The sequence below is a fragment of the Ruditapes philippinarum genome, unplaced genomic scaffold (assembly GCF_026571515.1).
Source record: "Ruditapes philippinarum isolate M1 unplaced genomic scaffold, ASM2657151v2 ctg1120_1_1_1_1, whole genome shotgun sequence".
Classification (NCBI taxonomy): Eukaryota; Metazoa; Mollusca; class Bivalvia; order Venerida; family Veneridae; genus Ruditapes; species Ruditapes philippinarum.
The window spans coordinates 134375-155019 of record NW_026862136.1 but is presented as its reverse complement, the minus strand read 5'-3'; the positions used below and the strand labels follow the sequence as shown (position 1 = coordinate 155019).

Sequence of the window (20645 nt, the reverse complement as noted above, 5' to 3'; positions counted from 1 at the left end):
GTCCCAGAGTAAATTAAGGTGATGTTTATATAAAAAAAATCTGAGAAAAAACAACAACAACAACAACAACATAAAAACACACAAATATTGTCTTGCATTATATATTTCAGACTTTATTTGTCACAGATAGGCATGATGTTTACAGTAAAAGTTGAAGAACAAGGGGTTTGAAATCCGCATCAAATGAAACTGATTTGGTATGACATGCTAGCAGAATTTTAGTAGTGCGAATCCTAAATTCAATCGCGGCTTCCGGCCGTTTTCCGTTTTCTAGGCGCTTAGACAATAAAAATCAAGCGTCTATTTAAATTCAAAAGCGGAAAAATGTCAACGAAAAATTATGAAACGTTTGTATCAAATTTTGTGTAGAAATCAGTTTATTTGCATATATTTGTACGTCATGTCTATATTCTTAATAAATTTTAAGTGAAACCACAGCATTAACACAATTTTTATGTCAATTGTAAATAGATCTATTTTGATAACGATTCGTCCCACTCATAATTCGCCCGATTTACAGACACTTAATCCCTAGGCCCTTTTGTGCAGACACTTCAGCCCTCAGACAGTCCATCCCTCATTTTAAGAAATTTGATTGAGACACTACACCCCACATTTTTTATTTTGTGTTTAACAAACAAGGCTCTTAGTATCGGGATATTTTCACAAGTCAAAGACTTTCGCCAAAATTTTTACAAGTTTTTACAAGTTTGCTTCTTTAAAAAGAAGCATGCGAGAGGTCTTTTTACAGCTGTAGAAGATTTATTAAATTGTTCGATGGGGGGGGGGGGATGGGGAAGTAAGAACTTTTGATAAGTCAAACAATAGCATCAGGCTATTTCCGTCAGTCTCTCAGATTAGGAATCGGCGAGGTGTTCCGAAGTTATAGAAGCAGCAAAATTTCAATACACAGTTCAATAGGTCATATAATAGTGCTTGGTATTACTCTGTTTTAACAGAAATCTGCTAAACACATTTTCGCTTAAAATGCCTTTCATTTAAAACTCTATGCGTGTACATAACATACATGTAAGTCCAAGTGAAAGCATGGTAACAAAATCAATTAAAATAAAATTATACATCATAATTATATACTAACAACAGTCTTAAATCAATTTAAAGCACTTAAACTACAACAACTCAACTCAACAACAACATCTCTACAAATCCGATAAACTTAAAGAACCCCAACTAAAAATATCAGCTTATATACCCTTTTGTTAGCTTTATGTGCAAAAGTGGACTGGCGAGCAACCCACTTGTGGAAATAAGTCTGAACGACTCTACGCGACCTGAATACTGCGCGTGCTGACATGCCTTAAACAATGTTCAAAATGGTGCAATAAACAATGTTCACAATGGTGCACAAGTGGTTCAGGTATACAGCCTGTTGTGCAATAGAAACATATATGTACAAAAAACGTAAATATACATGTTAACATTTGTTCAACTTACAAATTCCCAGTAAATATTCAAATAACACCAATAATAATGTATACAATGCTAACATGAATTGTTGAAAAGCTTTGGGTCCGAAGCTTATAAATGCTTTGTTTTTCATTATTCTAGCTCCGCTTTAAAACCTTATCAACAATGAACTTGTTTTTTTATTCAAAATTGAAATCTGACCTTTTGATTGACTTCTGTAGTCATTCGTCGCTAAAGAAGTCATTCAAATAAGAAGTCAGATTTCAATTTTGAATAAAAAACATTGCAACTTAGTGCAGCATAAACTGGCAAAAAAAATATATTTGTACTATTATTAGTATACTTGATTGATACACTTATATTTGATTAAGTTTACTTTAAACTTGTTAACAGCAGAAAAATAAACTGAGAAAATCCCTTTATATAGCTCAACATTTCAACCAAGTACATGCAACCTCTATATAGACAAAGCAGTAAGGAAATTGAATCGTAAAATCTGATATTTTTTGGAGATGATGAAAGGCTAAAATTAGTTCTTTTGGAAAGCTGATTTTACGCGACCTTCTCTAGCTGATCGTATCTAAAAAATAACTGAGCTGTGCCAATGACCTGGACTGTTAATGAGTATAATGTGATGAGGTTCATAACTCTAGCACCAATACTTTCAGATTTATCTCCCCTTGAACGTAGAATTTTCCTTAAAAAATACTTTTTTTACTGTTGATTCTTTATTTCTTATGAGATAAACTTCATACTTCAAATAAATGTTCCTTATCATCAACCACATCTTATGTGACAAGGTTCATAACTCTAGCACCAATATTTACAGATTTATCTCCCCTTGAACTTAGAATTTTCCTTAAAAAATAGTATTTTTTACAGTTACTTATTTATTTCTTAATCCTAAATCCATAAACTTAGACTTTTTTTTACTAGAAAAATGTTATTTTTTACTATAACTTTTTTAGTTTTAAAGGTATCTACCTCAAACTTCAAATACTTATTCCTTATCACAATTACATTTTATGTGACAATGTTCATAACTCTTGATACAATATTTACAGATTTATCTCTCTTTGAACTTAGGATTTTCTTTATTACTTCTTTACTTTTTAAGGTATCTACTTCAAATTTCGAATATATATTTCTTATCATTACACACATGTTGTGTGACAAGGTTCATAACTCTAGCATGACTATTTCCAGAATTATTCGCCATGATCCCTTGATCTTTGAATTTATGTTAACAATGTAATTTTTATACGCCCGTTTGAAAAACGGGACGTATTATGGGAACGCCCCTGGCGGGCGGGCGGGCGGTCGGGGGGGCGGGCGGGCGGCGTCCAATTTTGTCCGGAGCATATCTCCTACATGTATGGAGGGATTTTAATGAAACTTCATATAAATGTTCACCACTATGAGGAGCAGTGTCGCGCACATGAACCAGGTCTCTAGGTCAAAGGTCAAGGTCACACTTAGAGCTCATTGAAAAATGCTTGTCCGGAGCAAAACTTCCACATGTATAGAGGGATTTCAATATTACTTGGCACAAATGTTCACCATTGTGAGGCGGAGTGTCGCGTGCAAGATTCAGGTCCTTGCGGCCAAGGTCAAGGTCACACATAGAGGTCAAAGTTCAGATAAAAAATATGAAGATGTGTATATGGACCATTTAGTCATCATTAATTGAGGGATTGTAACACAAATGGTCATTATCAAGACTATGGCTGTGATACATATAATTTAGGTCAATATATACAAGGTCAAGGTCACTAAAGATGATGAAATATCCAGATTTTGTAAATAGAATTTAATCAAAGGGAGACAACAAAGTTATTACTTTGTTCATAAATGACTTACACAATTACTCCCCTTGATCTAAAAATAGAATTTAATCAAAGGGCATGAAATAATCCTCTTTCTTGGACTTGAGTATGTTGTAAAGAATGTAACATTTATTTACACATGTTTCATTCATTGGTCAAGATTCTTAACTGTGATAACTATGGTGTTCTGTAGACTTGGTATTTGTTCATAAAGATCATACAGTAATTACCTTATCAAATGTAAATACTTTCTCATAGAAATTTAATTATATTTTAATTTTCAAGTAAATATCAGTTCAGCTCATTCAAAGATTAAGAATTGTAATGAAATGTATTTCCCTAGAATAAAATCTTAAATCAGAATTTTTTAGTTATTAAATTACATGTACTTTTATACGCCCGTTTAAAAAAAGATAAAAAATATGAAGATGTGTATAGGGACGATTTAATCATCATTTATTGAGGGATTGTAACACAAATGGTCATTATAATGACTACGGCTGTGACACATGTACTTTAGGTCAATATATGCAAGGTCAAGGTCACTAAAGATGGTGAAATATCCAGATTTTGTCTGGAGCATATCTCATACATGTATGGAAGAATTTTTATAATACTTTATGGAAATGTTCACCACCATGATATGTATTGCTCCATGCATGATCCAAGTCTCCAGGTCAAAGGTCAAGGTCACACTTAGAGCTCATTGAAAAACGCTTGTCCGGAGCAAAACTTCTACATTCATAGGGGTTTTCAATATAACTTGGCACAAATGTTCACCATTGTGAGGCTGAGTGTCGCATGCAAATTCAGATCCCTGCGACCAAAGTCAAGGTTACACTTAGAGGTCAAAGTTCAGATAAAAATTTGAAGATGGTTATAGGGACCATTGAGTCATCATTTATTGATGGATTGTAGCACAAATGGTAACTATCATGACTACAGGTGTTACATATTTAATTTAGGTTAATATTTGCAAGGTCAAGGTCACTGGAGATGATTAAATATCCAGATGTTGTCCGGAGCATATTTTCTACATGCATGGAGGAATTTTAATGTTACTTTTATAGAATTGTTCACCACCATGAGACGTAGTGCCCTGCACATAAACCAAGTCTCAAGGTCAAAGGTGAAGGTCAGAGTTAGAGCTCATAGAAAAACACTTGTCTGGAGCAAAACTTCTACATGCATAGAGGGATTTCAATATAATTTGGCACAAATGTTCATCATTGTGAGGCTGAGTGCCGTGCATAAAATTCAGGTCCCTGCAACCAAGGTCAAGGTCACACATTCTGTGCATATCTTCCCTATTGATTTGTTTTAAGGTTCATTTAACAACACAGTGCCAAGAATAAAAACTTGCTTGCTAGATAACACTTATCCATAATGCCCCCATCTCCATCTAAAGCTTTTTCGTAAACGGGCGTATTTTGTGACTATGGCACCCTTGTTTTACTATAACTTAATACATAATTACACATAATTGATTTTTCTTTCATAGTTTTGTCTTCCTTACTGCGTCCAGTATTTTGTTAGTCCAGCTTCGCTGTCTCCTGTGACAGCTCTTGTTTGAAAAATTGTTACTGACATGAATCTAGGCCGGGGACATTTGTGTTAATAACAAATATGTTCTTGCTGTTTTGATGATTTAGCAATTTACTGAATTTTCAGAATGATATTAATAAGTCACATACAATCAGTTTACATAGCTTGTTGTTTAAGTGTTGATAAAATAATGGTTATATTATTTGTTCAGTATAGTAGAGGATGTGAAGGCGGGACATATCAGCAATATACAACATCTACTAGAGATCAGTAAGGAGAACCAGCTTCTTCAACAGGTAGAGTAATACTGTCAAATCAAGTACTGGTAGCAAGTTAAATACTAAGAGGCTTAGCTATTTACTATACTCAAAATAATTTTTTTTGGCTATTAATTATAATGTTAAAGACTTGGAATTAGAGGTCATTTGAGTCAAGGTCTTTAGGCAGAAATAGTTTATTTTTATTGCGTATCTCATAATAATCTTCATAATGTGCATATTGTAAGGCTGTTCTTTGCCGAAGAACAAGATTGATATGCTGATGTAGAAATACCAGAACAATACATTTTACTGTTGTGTTGGCAGCATGGCCTTGTTTTGCATATGTAAAAAATCACATCAATATTTCCGCAGTTTCTCCATATAGTTATTTTATGCTAATATTTTGAATGTTGTCAGCATACCAGACTGTAAGTTTAGCGCGTATTACAAAAACTTCCAATACTATACATTTATAACCATGCAATACTAGTAAAATAGAACTTGTTGTTTCAGGAGAAAAAAGATCTGAAAAACTCATTTTTTTATCAAGAAAAAAAGCGATTATATCTGGAGTACCTGGGAAAGGAAAGGAACACATGGCCAAGTGTTGAAAAAACTGGTAATATATTTCAAATCATGTTATCTTTAGTTTATATAGATTTATGATATAGTTGGTTAAATCTTCATTCTAAAATGCTTCATTTCCTTACAACATGTATATACAGTGATGGAGCAATTGAGGGTATAATTATAAGATAATGCACAGAATGAGAAATGATAACTCATGATGTCAGATGTCACACCAAAAAACTCATGAAAATTATTTAGAACTCTGCTCATTATAATTCAACATATTTCTATCTTTCTCTTTCTGTTAAATGGAAATAAATTCCATTTATTATTGCTGCATGGATTGTCATTCAAATGCTTTGTACAAGTCGAACCTACTGGCCATTGTGATTATATAACTACTCAACTGAACTTAAGCTTTGCACTCTTCCTTTTCACTTTTAAGTAAATTTGTTGCATGAGTTTTCTACATATTCTCCACAAGTAATCAGTTTGTGTGGATATCTTTTGTTTTATTAATTTTTTTCTATGGTATAATGTGTATATCATCAGGGTCTTACAAACTTTATATATGTTTTACTGTCAGATATATTTGATATTTAATCTGTCATACAAGATTGAATTAAAATTATCTGTGTTTCTGTGTCAAAGCACTATGCTGGGTTGTTAATCATCATCAGTGATACCTCTAGTAATTTATTAGGAGAAAGGTTGAAGGCAAGTCGTGAGGAATGGTTAAAGGTGAAAGACAGACTGGATGAAGAGAAAGACAAAGTGTATAACATCCTGGAGAAAGTAACTGAAGGTAACATGTATATATAATAAATCAGTTTTAAATGTAGCAGAATGGCCGATTGATTAACATGTCAGTCTAGTAATCTAAGGATTGCTAGCCTTGCGAGTTCATATTTGTGAGGAGGAAGCCTTTTTTCTCTTTAAAATGTTACGCTCAGTACAGGTTGGTTCTAGGTTTGTTTATGAGCTTATAGCATCCTACAATGGACATGATCAAACTGAAACAAATTCTGTATATTCAGTAAACTATCCTACATGCAGTTTTTATAATAAACATTAATTCTTGTTATCTATGTATAAGATTTATGGAATCTGATTGTGTTAAAGAGAAATGTGTAACACTAACAAAGAAGTATATTGTATGAGTTTGGTGTTTCAAATGAGCTTCACTGAGGTGCAAAAATCTAATGAAAATCTTACATAGATCAACTTAATATAAAGAAATATACATAGAATTAAACTAAAAATTGATATGCAGTGTGAGTCTTAGCCCAATTTGAATTAAAAGCATTTAAAAGCCTTTCGATTTTCATTTATCATTTTGACAATGAAAAAAGATTTTTCAGGAAAAAAAAACACCCAAGTGAGCAAATGGTCTGATATTGTGTACACAAGTTATTGGTATAGACCTTCATTAAATGGTTTAAATTTGATCAAAATCTTAAATGTGATGTGTTTTATATAACAAAACATATTAAATAGATCACTTAGTTTGGAATAAATTCTCAAACTGTTAAATGATTTTCTTTTGACATATTTATCAGAGCACAACTTGTTACTGGGAAAAGTTAAGACGCTGGAAAACAAACAAGAGCTATTTGAGGAAAAGGTAAGCTTGTACACAGAACTTGCTTATGTTTATGTCAATGTTTCTATGAATATAAACATATTCTTACTTATTATCTGTCCAAATCATTATATTTTTTATAAAACAAAAAGGTATTATATCTTTTCTCCATTATACTATTATTTCTCCATATCATCAGATTAAAGTGGTTACAGCCTTCTTGTATAAACATGATTAATTTGTTATCATGACCATCTTATGTTCATAGAAAAAATCATGTGAGAGTCGTAGGCAGCTTGACCCTAGTTTGACAGAAACTGCAATATCAAAGTGTAAACATGCCATTGGAACTATAGAAGAGGAAGTAGCAAAGCTTAAGGTGGAGATAGAAAACAGAGAGCAAGAAATATGTAGATTAAAAACTATGTTAGATGGTAAAACTTACACCAGGAGTAACAACTGTGATGACAAGAAAATAGAGAGGTAAACTTGTTTATAGTATGGGAGATACTAGATGGACCTTAATGAGCATTTCATATTGAACACCTTGCTGACTATTTATAATCATCTTGGAGATAATGATGACTGGAAGTATATAATGTAGTATTTTATATCTAGACCTCCTGATAAGCTATGTGTTTATGTAAATATCATCCCAATCCTCAAATAAATTAAAATCTTAGGAAACAACAACTCAATTGTATAAATGAATTACCCAGTACATTATTATTGGGGTGTGGACTGGTCTTACGCTAATGCAAATGGGCCAGAGAGATGTTAGTCATTCTTGAAAATTTAACCAGTTTAAACTTTATGAAATGAGCAGCATAAATTTATTTAACATTGATCTGTGTCAGGTGAAAGTTCAGTGCAGTAATTCAGTTGATAGTATCAATATATAGCATGCCTGTTTGACATCATATATTTAAAACATCATACATTTGTAGGTGATTAAACTTGGGAAGTAATATGTTATTCATGTCCCAGTTAAAATATATGAAAATTTTTGACAAAGAAAAAATCAATGGTGTCACATCTAATTTGGTATTGTTACTGATCTTGTTAATGATACAGTTCCCTTGGTTAATAGCTCCAGTTAATGAAGAAGAATTTACTATCAGACTGACATGCAAAATTTGAACAATGGCAAACAAAAACTGAAAATTTGACTAATGTGTGGGTTATTGTTCCCTGCCTTTTAGAAGAAAAAAGGGGGATATAGAAATGGGCTTTGTCTGGCTGTCTGTCTCACTTTAATGTCCGGTCCATAAATAAGCCATTCATCAAAGAAATTTGAAATAGCTTGGCACAAATGATAATTATAATAAGACGATGTGCCATGCTTGAATCTATACCCCTACCTACAAGTTCAAGGTCACACTTGGTAATTAAAGGTCAACATTTTCTGTTGGAAGGTATTTGTTGTGTCTGGTCCAGAACTTTCTCATCTAACAAGGATTTTGAGAATACTTGGCACAAATGTTCACAATAACAAGACAAAAAGTCATGAGCAACACCCTAATGCCTACCTCCAAGGTCAAGGCCATACTCGGAGGTAAAAGCTTTACATGGTCTGTTACAGGGTATATTTTGTGTCCGGTCAATAACTTTTTCATAGATCAAAGGATTTTGAAACTACTTGGCAAGCAACTAAAAGTCCAGATCTGTACCAAAATCTTTTGAAATAGCACAATGTTGTGCTTTATGTAAAACTTCCCTTAGATGGGGAATGTTGGTAACTATGATACAAATTCTTGTAGTAATTACGACGACAATCATGCAAGCTATTAAGAATCCAATTAAATTTTGAAACATTGGGTAAAAATTGCATTAATAAACTTAAAACTCATTTGAAAATTTGAATACCCAATTAATTTTGGAAGGGTGGCTTTTACCCATTTACCTCTGCAAGCTTGTCTTATATTATACCTATAAATTTACTTAATTTGACTTTTACTCAATAAAATGAAAAAAAAAGTAAAGTCAACAAATCCCAGTATTGACTTATCGTTTGTTTACATGTTTAAATTTTGTAGCATAGGTTAGACTGAAGTAATCTATCCATTTTGTGTTAGTTCATACTATTGTGTCCGAGATCTTTACCTGATGTTTGATAGAAATTGTTGAGCATGTAGGCAAGCAACCATAGTTGTATTTTTACAAATAATGATGATCATTTGTCTCTCACTGTGATTTAGAAATCATGTAGGATTAGTAGTTGATAATTTGTAGAGAAATTGGTTAATGACTGGTAAGTTATCAAGGAAAGCCTGTAGGTGGATAGACTAGCGAGATATGGCCAAAACATGTAAAATTGGCATTAAAAAAAACAAAACAGAAAAAGAGAAAAAACGGATTACAATTTTGAGTGATAGACTTTTAATTATAAGACTTCCTTGTGTGCTTTTATTGAAACCTGATTACAGGGCTATCTTGTGGCAATAGCATATATATATATAACAATATAAGGGGTTGATTATAATTGTTTTGTTTTTAATGGAATATTTTATGTTCTTTTGTTAGATTGAGAAATATTGTAAGTTTTCTAGAAGAAGTTAATGGACTTACAGTTCATGTCAGTGGACAAAAACAACTAACTCTAGTTTTTAACCAAAATAACTCGGAGTTGACCCGTCTGACCTCACCAGAGGATTCTCTTAACCTTGAGATAACCTTGACCTTCAATACCACATGTGAAGATGTAAGATTGTGTGATGTAAAGGTAAGTTTATTATAATTTGAAAAATCAAAGACACTTTCTGTAATTTATTTATGTTATTTTTTCACTTTAAGCTATTAATATCACAAATCAAGTTGTTTGCAACTTTCTAATTTCAGAGAAGAGATAAGGAGTAATTATTTTGATTCTATTGATAGCTCATCAATTAATATAGACAAAATGTGTGAATGGTTCAACAAAACTTAGTAAATACACTGGTGTAGAGCCAGGTCAATCTGTATGTCCTCTGATAGTTCAATTCATATAGTTTAATGGTCAAATCTGTCACACAAATTCTGCAGGTGAGGGGTTAAAGTCCCCTTAAAATGTTATGGTCTTTTATGACAGACCTTGTGCTCAAATGAAGAATTATCAATTATCATAACTTATAAAAAGCATAATTATCTTACTAAGCTATGACAAAGTTAAATAGTTAATGTAAATAATGAAAAAATATAATTATGTATTATTTTTTAAAGCTAATTAATAATATAAATAAAAATATTAACATTATTATTTATTAACATTTGTTGTATAAATTAAACAAGTTCTAGGATGTTTATAATTTGAGTTGGAAGGAAACTGATACATATGTATTTAATTTATTTTACTGTATGTAACATCCTTAATTTCAACATATAGGATCTTTAACTACATGTACTTTATATAAGCATGAAATGTTGTTTATATAACTGTATAAGTGGTAAATTTTGCAACAAGGAAATATTCGCGATTGAAATTATTCACAAATATTTGATCACGCAAAAATGATTTCTTTTTAGGCAAACTTTCTTCTATCATTTGAAAACACATTTTCCTACAGCATCTTACATGAATAAGTTTGACTGCTCAGGAACTGAGATTAATTTTTCTCATTGCTCACAAATTTTTTAATGAAATGTGTTAATAACACAATAGGTTATTCATATAAAAAAACAATGTTTCATAATATGACAAAGAAATGTGTGATCAGCTCCTTTATCAAACTAACAATGTATATTTCAAACAATTATGTAGATAATAAAGGTATTAATTAACTGAATAGAACGTTTACAATAACGGCATATACTTAATATGTTCCTGCTTAATTAATGATATTAAATTCAAGAAATTATATTTTCGCAAATATTTCCGCACGCAAAAAGTCCATTTTTGGACATTCGCAGAATTTTTGTGACGCATAAATATCCACTTATACAGTATTTGAATTTCAGATCAATGTTGATCATTTTGAAATCAGTGATATAGTTGACACAGCTATTGCTATGAATGATGTACCTTATTTGGTGTTGTCAGTACAGAACAGATGGAATCAACATTTCCCATTGCTCTCAGAAATGGACATTCTTAATAAAAAGTTAGTCGGATACAACACATTTATATAATAAGAAATTTATTGTACAGATATGCTTATTTAGCTCTATGAGCACAACATCAAGTTATCAAGAATTGTTTGTCATCAACAATTTCTTTAAACAACATCCCCTCAGAAACCAGCGTATGATTCAAAGTACAAAGGAATGATATAATGGTTCCTGTTTACACAGGGCAAAAGAGGGGTTTTGAATATGCACATTTCAAAAAATTTTATGTCTGGGAGTAAACGGCCAAGAATATTTGTAAGTGAACGTCAACTAGAGTTTCTCTACCAAAATTCTCTAATTATATCCCTAGGGTCAAAATTGGCCTTGACAAAGTGGGTCATAAGTTTTCCTTATACAGTAAATTTAATAAAATCCTGACTCTGAAAGTCTAAGGGCTAGAGCTCAGATATATGGCATGAAACGGTCATCTAATGGATCTTGACCAAGATCGTTCAAATCATGACTCTAGCATCTAACCCTTGCATCAAAATTTGCCCTTCCACGAGGTATGGGTTTTTTCGTATATATTAAAACTTAAAAAACTCCTGAAAGCACATGGGTTAGAGCTGATATATTTGGCAAGAAACATGATCTAACTTCATAATGTTGATATCAGTTTTTGATCGATGTAAATCCTGCTCTGTTAGGGCATGTGCCAATGTCATATTGCACCTGCACTTTATTTAAACTAATTAATACCTTTATTATATTTGACCTAGTGAGACTTTGTAATGTATCATAATGTTTCAGTCATGCAATAGATTGGATACAAGAACAATGCAGATTGAGAGTCCTGGTTGGCAAGTGTGGTAAAATAATGTTTACATTACATGTACCTAAAGATTACCCATCAACAAGGGAGATTACTCTGCTTGACTATTATGGTTTAGACGATGTGGATACTGAAAAGGTGAGTAAAAAAACCCATCAGATTTTGCTAGACTTTTTAAAGATAGTGAGACTACTCTCCCTTGTGTTGTTGAAACTTGGCAATCTCGATCAACACATATAAAGGTATAATTCATTTTAATGTTCACATTATAATGGTAGATCACCATTCAAGACCAATAACTTTACTTCCATTTTGATTGAATTATATCCCTTTGTGAACTTCCTATTTATCTTCCAATTTGCTGAAGGTATGTTACCACTTAAAAACTTCAGTAAACATGGCTTTTTATTAAATGATATCATTTTGTATAATTAATGCCAGACTTTTGTTTTACTAACAAGCACCTAGAATAGTGGAGTCCGCCAACTTTTGTATGGAATTTTCCATCTGTTTGTCTGCAGTTAGTTTCTGCATGATAACTTTTGAAGGATATAAGTGATTTTGTTTATATTTGGCATGTGTCAAAACACTGGTTAAATTTAATTTTGGCAGCACTTAATCATTAATGATAAAGTTATGCCCCTTTTAAGGAGGATTACTTTTGTAGGTTTTGGGTGATTATTTATATTTAGCATATAACTAGTAAGTATATTATATCAAAATACAAGTTATATTTAACTGTTCCTGCAATCAACTCATTATTGGAAGAGTTATTCCCCTTATGTGTATTTGTTTATTTTAGTTATAAAACCTCAAACGCAGGTATTAGTCCAGTCAATTTGTGAAAAAATACTTCAGAAAATGGGAAAAGCACCAAACTTGGTACAAATGAACTTTCATATATATAAGAAAAAATGAGCATGGGACCCATCTTTGAAAATCCAATATGGCGGGAAAAATCCAAAATGGCCGCCATACGTGTTAAAGGTCAGACACTCACATTGATATTTCCATAGACTTACATTATAAGAAATGGTCCCTTAAAAAAAACACCCCACTTTCATCCAATCGCCTCATGTATAAACTGAATCATACGGTTTTCCCTGCACTTTTTTTCAGCCAATCACTGGCCGTGTTACAATACGATACCCTGACCTAAAGGGAATATTAAATGTTTAGTATTCTAAAATCTAATAATAAATGAAGTTGCATATACAATTACCAATAATGTGGATGCATTTTCACCACTCTTAAGTCATTTAAAACTTTGAAGTTCCCTTTTTTGCAACAAGCGCCGTTATGCCGCATTCCGGATATTCTGAAAATGAATTTTAGCATGTGATTTTTATACTTAACTCATTATTCTGAAGCCAATTTTGTAACAACTTCCATAAAATCACACAGATAGCAAAACTACACTGTTCTCATTACTGTAACAAAAGGATGCAGCAGGGAGCAATTTTATCACCCCACCCATATCAAAATAAGTGATTTTTCACCCAAATTTCAACATTTTATTACCAATAGACTTCCTGAATGAAGATTTAGCTTAGCAAACATACTTAATAACTACTGTATAATGACCTGATTATGGATTACACATTATTTGTACACACATAGCAACATTTTGGGTGTAACTAGGTATTTCAAAACTGCCCTGCTATAGTTTTCTACTCCAAATATTTGCATATATAGTCTTAAATACAAGCCTTAATGTCAATAAAATGCCAAAATTCTTTTTATATTTTTTGTCTCTCTCTCTTACATGGATATAAAGAAATGCAATATATGGAAAAACCAAGTTCCTCTGGATTTAACAGCACAGTAAAAGCCTAATATTTGACTTCTACACCCATTTTTTGGTCATTTTTGCATTCATTTGGAGTCAAATATGACAATTGAAACCTTCTTTCAGGTGTTTTAACATGTAAATCACCTCTTCAGACCAAAATGTACTTGGAATGGACAGTAATGTGTATTTTTTTCTCATTTAGGTAGCCAGAAACTAGAATTTATGCACTTATCTAAGTTTCTCAATAAATAAAGGGAGGTAATTCACTAAAGTTGTGCATAATCACACCCTTTTTATACATTTATCTACCAGAATAAGTGCTTTTTCTGTTTATAGACACATCACAGACACTAAAGCTGTGTTATAATTGTGCCTGATATGATTGTGAAAAAGTAGATCAACTTTTACTTATCAATAAAACTTTTCTACAAAATAATTCTACCCTTGGCCATTATGATGCACATTCAATTATGCATTAAACAGACATAATGTCTTAAAACTATGGCATTATACAATTGCGAGTGTGTAAATATGTATTACCAAATAGAAAACAATAAATTCTTATCACTATTTTGCATCTTAACCACATAATAAGAGGCTATTCAGAGGCAACCTAACTGAATTATGCTACATTTTTCAATGGATTTGAATTTCTAAGTATGTGTTGATATTCATGCCCTGAAACCAAGTAAATTTTAAGACAGAAGCCTTAAAATGATATTTATTTGAAGCTTTAATGCTATCTATGCCTGGAAATGAAACACAAAACATTCTTATATAGGAAACAGACAAAGAAGCAATTTATTTGTGACATTCTATTTAAATATTTGAGCAAAATGGTAAAAATTAGTGCCGAGCGAAGAAATTTCCGCCCCTAAATAAAGTCGAAAAGTTAATCGAAACAGCACCCTAAACTTTTTTAATTATATATCAGTTTTGAACCTGACAATATGCATTTGTAATGATATACCTGCAACACCCATCAAAAGTGGCCAATGTGCTTACATCAGGTCCTGTCAAGTTATACATGAAGTCTTCAAACCTGGCATGTGTATAGCCAATGTACAGCATTTCTTTGAAATCTGAAAAATATTTTTAATGACCAAGGTCTACATTATTCATCATCAACATATCACCAATTGATTATCACTCAAATTCACTGTTCAAAGAAAATATAAACCATTATTAACTCTTATGTAACACTAATACTCTTGTTCATATGTAAACAATGCTTGTAGATTGACCCCTTTGACACATTATCTGCTGTAAACACCAACAGTTGCACTGAAATAATGAAATATCATACCTAGACAGGCTGTATACATCCATTCTTCCAAAATATCAGCTTTTCATGGTGTAATCAATGAAGGCCAAGTTTGTACTGTGAATTATGACAGTTCCAATTTCCCTCTCTTTAGGTCAGACACTCACATTGATATTTCCATAGACTTACATTATAAGAAATGGTCCCTTATCCTACCTTAAAATTCAGTTTTCATGCTAAAGAGGTATTTTTTCTAGCAGAATGAAATGCCTGACACATAAAAATGTTTCTGTTATATAGGGGTAGCCGACCAATTTTTTTGCAAATTGACTTCAAAGAGGATTACCCCCCATTTCATTGAAATTTTCTGCTGATCACAGGACTGACATACACTTTTTATAAATGCAAATATCCAAGTCAAAATTATCACAGAGACTCATGAAATATTTCATTTTCTTCAGAAAACATTGTAGTGTTACTTTTTAAATTAGTTTTTATACTTAAAAACACCCCACTTTCATCCAATCGCCTCATGTATAAACTGAATCATACGGTTTTCCCTGCACTTTTTTTCAGCCAATCACTGGCCGTGTTACAATACGATACCCTGACCTAAAAATTTCAAAAAAGCTTGTTTTTTTACTAAGAGAACTTAATAGATAGCTGCATATTAGGGTATTGTAACCAGAAAAATGGTTGTTATTAGTATTTAAACATTGCTTTGTCTTTTTAAAGCTATTACACTTAACATATTTTATTATTTCTGTTTGTCATTAGTTTTCACGACCCTGGAAATCCGATGAAATAAAACATTGTAGAGGTCTGTCATCGCTTTCTTCTAAAGATGTTAAGACATCATTTTTTACAACATTGCTTTTTGTTTACAATGTTAATTTATCACAAGGAAATACTTATCAAACAGATTAAAGAAAAGTATTTAAAAATTCTAGCATAACTCAAGCAAACGGAAATTAAATATCTGCCCATCAAGTCAGGTGTACGCCTTGCAATTTTATCTTGTTGATAGCTGTGAAAGGTATTAAACAAAGAAGGTGTGAATAATAGAATTATAAGCTAACATGTGTCAAATTTTAACAGTCATTTGGTATTTGAATTGTCATATCATAAAAATATGAAACTTTATAAAAGTGCATTTTTTAGAATATGTAAAAGAAAAAAAAACGAAAACCTGGCATTTAAATTGTTGTATTAAAATGGAACGATAATTTTGTAGAAATTTGCAGTTTACAGACTCAGATTTTGACACACCTTTGATAAAATAACTGCTTTTAAACACTACACATTGGTTTTCGATTGATTAACTGCTAACTTGACACCAAGTTCCAAGACTAATCTAGTTAGAAGTTACACTAACTCATTATTGTAAATAACATCAACCTTTTTTACCTTCGGGATGTATCAAAAATTGATATAATACCCCTTTACATTCTTTAATGCCACCACCAACCCCAATTATATGCCTTTATTCCATTTTGGTGTCCCTAAAAGTGCCCTGTGCCACAAAATATTACATTTAGTTGCTGGGTTTCATGCTTTTTGGCCTCCGTTTGCAATCATGTTATCTCATACATGTATTTTTATACACAGTTCCAAAAGGCATGTTCATTACAAAGTCAACAGCCCTTTATATGAAGACTCGGCATTTCCTCGCTATAATCAGATCAAGGAAAATATTATGGACAAACGTGCTAGATAATTTGCCATATCTTGGCTGAAGGCCTCAAATGTTTGTAAGATTCAAGATACGTCACCAAGTCTAAGGTTCAGAACGAATGGGACATTAAAAATAATATAAATACACCTTGCTGCCCATAAAACATCAGATACTCTAGTACCTAGGGTATTTCTCTCTTAATGCTGACAGCTGTGATAAATGTGTTGTTTGTTATTATTTAGAGTCTCGGTCAGTATTTTGTGCTGGGTGTTATAGCTCAGCAGTTTCTAGACTTGACAACAAATTCCAAATTTCAGTTGACATGCTTAAACAAGACAAGAGTAAAGAATAAAGCATAATGATTTTCATCATCAAGATCAAGAACGTAAATTCCAAAATAGGCTATAAAAGCAGGTTTTGTTCCTTTGTGACAGATTTGATCTGATTCTTTTTATGATATTAGACGTAATTACGAACAATTCCATAGAATGTGTATGATGGTTGAGATTTGGTTCAGTTTCGAAGCTCAAATAGGATAAACATAATGGTTATCTTGTTTGCAGCTAGAAATCCCAAAGAGCAACTTTACAAAGACAAAGAACAAATATCCTAACTAAGGCTCTTTGCTACCAATCCCAGTTTTGTAATTTTGTTCTAAAATAAAACAAAAAAGTGACATAGCTTCCAGATATCTAAAAAGCAATCCAAAGCTGCATCGTAATATAAGCTACCCACACAGCAAGTTTAGAGTCAATAAGTGAAAGCAAACTCAAATTATTATGTGAAAACTGAGTTTCTATTTTAAGCGACAGTGATCTTGATCATGGGCACACACACCTTGGTAGCAATACAAAGTTGCATCTTGATATAAGCTACCCACATACTAAATTTGATGTCAATAGGCCGAAGCAAACTCAAGTGATTTAGCGGAAACTGAATTTCTACTTTTGTGTAACAGTGACCTTAATCATTGACACCAAGGTAGCAACCCCAAGATGCCTTTTAAAAGCTACCCATACACCAAGTTTGTTGTCAACAGGCCAAAGCAAACGCGAGCTATTGAGCGAAAACTGAATTTCTATTTTTAGCAGCAGTGACGTTAATCACTAACACCTGGGGAGCAATCCCAAGCTGCCTCTTGATATAAGCTATCCACATACACAAAGTTTAGTGTCTATAGGCAAAAACAAACTCAAGCTGAAATCCAAAAGTTGACGTCCGCTCACCTGCACGCCTGCCAACTTTGGCATAACAATTACCGGTTTTCGTTGAAACCTGATTAACAAATTCATGTGACTTAACGTTTTCAGGACTGCATATCATGAACGTTGGTCTCTGTTGTATTCATAGTTAGAGATTCCTGTGATTGATTAAGCATGTTAAGTCACGGTTGTTATTGTTATCAAGTGTAGGGCTGTCAATCCTTTCAGGACTATGTTTAACATAAACTTCAGATAAAGTCTTACCTCAGATAGACTTCCTTCAACTAGAGAGATACTTGATACCATTATAATACATGAAATAGGACACTCAGCATCACCCATAGAATTTCAATATGCATAGAGCTTGCAAAGTGCAAAACTACACACTCTTTAAATATCTTCGTAACTAAGATTTAATATTGAACGTAAATGATGAAATTTTAAAAAAAAATTAAGGAATACGTAGGCAAATTAATGACAATACCAAAATTATCTTATGTACTCAAATCACGCTAAAATGACATTTGTAAAAGTCCAAGCATGAATTTCGGTATCAATTCTATTTATTTTGAGTTTGAAGCTTAAATATAAACAAAATTTAGCCACCGACAGAATCACCGATGACTGTAAAATGTATATATTTTGAGGATTTACAGATTAATGAATGAAAAATTCAAAACAAACGAGGATATGAAAATGTTGCCTGTGTCTCCCTTTAAAGACATGAAAATAAATATTTGGGTTATATCTTTAAGGTTTCAATCACTCTAAAATTGAATTATGAATAATCCAACATGAAAGTGGTGTTACATTTAATAGATCTGAGAACTCAATGCCTACAGGACCGTGTGTGTATTCTATGCCTAATGAGGGTCAATCCGACCTTTCCGGCACTACATAGTACCTTTGATACATACGCTTTTGTTCTTTCATTTTCATAGTATCATAAGATTTGTTTAACATGGAATTTAGGTAATATTTGGTGCTAGCAACAAATTGTTGATTAAGCTGAAGGAAATATAAATACTTCCAGCTTTCCTTGCATTTACAGGAATGAAATATGTTAAGACATCCTATTCTGTTTGTAAATTATGTAAATTCAGACATTACAATTTGAATACTTCGTATATGGTAAATTGTTCACAATCTACACATAAAGCATTTTAAGGCATAATATATCATAGTTATTTGACATGATCGTCTACTAAGGATTACAAAAAATAAATTGGATATGAGAAAATAATCAAAAAATATGTCAAAGTACTGAAATAGACTGTTTTGTAATTTCAGTAACTTGTTACCATAGAAACAGAAACAATTAATAGCATTATAATTGTTAACTAGTATCTACAATTATTAGTAATGCAAATCTCTTATGTTAAGTGCAAACTGGGGTTATTTCCAGTATAATTGTAAGTATAAATAGCCTCTAATGGAAAAGAAAGGTGATAATTCCATGTAATGGCGGCCATTTTGAAAAAATGGCTGCCATGGCAACCATCTTGCCATATATAAAATGGGTCCCATGCCCAAAATGTTTCTTTTGCCTTTATTAACATCTTTGCCAAGTTTCATGCTTTTCCCATTTTCTGAAGTATCTTAGCATATTTTGTTACAAATTGACTAGACTATATGTAGTACTGTTATTTAGACTTTGGATGTCCTAGTGACCTTGCTTGAAACTATGGCACACAAATTTAATTAACTTTTTTGCATTAGATTAAAATTTGAATATCTTCAATATACTAAATTATAAATGAGCAATTTTTAACGGCTATAGTTAGTTTATATCTTATTATATATTTTCAGCTTCCTGACAAAAGCTCAACATTACTAGAGTGGGTTTTATATCTAGAGAACACATATGGTGATTGCTGAATAACAATAACAATATGCATCCAAATCTTACTATAATCTCACAATGTTTTAAGGGTATATAGATGTCAGCTCGTTAGTCTGTGGGACTCGGTCTTCAGGATGATAACAAGAACAAGGAATGAGATACTGTAACAAACTTATAATATAACAAGCTTATTTAGGATTGCTTTCAGCTGCCCTCGGGTCAAGTTTCTTATAAAGAAAATTGGTTCCTAGAAAAAAACTAGAAATTTGATGTTTTACTCAAACTTAATAAATATGCTCCTTGTTTCTTGTTGGAAAGTAAATGCTTATATAAAATGGATTTACAGTGAATATATTTTTTTATCAGGACATAGGAAGTTGTGATATAATCCATAAGAAAAAGAAGTATTGTATTTAATAAATGTAAAGTTTTGATGTTTAACCAATGCAATAAATCAGTTGCTACCAAATGTATTTTATTTCTTCATCTTTGTGTATCTTTTCATTATTTAGTAAACAATGTTTATTACCCGGATTATTAGCTATTCTTTTTGCATACATGAATCAAAATAATATTTACTATGCAATAGAGACTGTGTAAGAAGAACCCTCCTTTCCAAACCCATTTTTAAAACAAGTCGAATGATTTCGTTCAGTATTTTTCTCAATGCTATGTATCACTCAGATCTGGAAATCCTTGCATTCCAGATACTATACAACTCTTGTAGCCGCCCAAAATGTCTTTAAGATTTCATTAATGCTCTTGGGTTTTCTGTTGACGAAAAAAATGGTCGGGGGGAAATC

At 32.0% G+C, this 20645-nt stretch overlaps 1 protein-coding gene across 3 annotated transcripts; it reads left to right on the top strand.

The window, feature by feature from the left end:
* The first annotated feature begins 168 nt into the window (after nt 1-168).
* On the top strand, nt 169-20376 carry LOC132718062 (uncharacterized). Of its 3 annotated transcripts, none has more exons than XM_060701676.1 (10): nt 169-197; nt 5011-5095; nt 5573-5678; nt 6333-6434; nt 7189-7253; nt 7480-7694; nt 9735-9933; nt 11145-11287; nt 12045-12204; nt 19809-20376. In XM_060701676.1, exons 1-10 carry the CDS (start codon nt 184-186, stop codon nt 19875-19877), a joined length of 1158 nt encoding a protein of 385 aa, XP_060557659.1. In that variant the 5' UTR covers nt 169-183; the 3' UTR covers nt 19878-20376. The 3 variants fall into 3 exon arrangements, with proteins under 3 accessions (XP_060557659.1, XP_060557658.1, XP_060557657.1); XM_060701675.1 differs by lacking the exon at nt 169-197 and adding an exon at nt 222-347; XM_060701674.1 differs by lacking the exon at nt 169-197 and adding an exon at nt 326-393.
* The last annotated feature ends 269 nt before the right edge of the window (nt 20377-20645 follow it).

What these genes read in the sequence shown, in the direction of transcription:
- LOC132718062 (XM_060701674.1), top strand. Translation starts at nt 341, where the DNA reads ATGAAACGTTTGTATCAAATTTTGTGTAGAAATCAGTTTATTTGCATA. An exon ending in GATGACAAGAAAATAGAGAG is followed by an intron (nt 7,695 to 9,734) that starts GTAAACTTGTTT and finishes TTCTTTTGTTAG; the next exon opens with ATTGAGAAATATTGTAAGTT. An exon ending in TAAGATTGTGTGATGTAAAG is followed by an intron (nt 9,934 to 11,144) that starts GTAAGTTTATTA and finishes TTTGAATTTCAG; the next exon opens with ATCAATGTTGATCATTTTGA.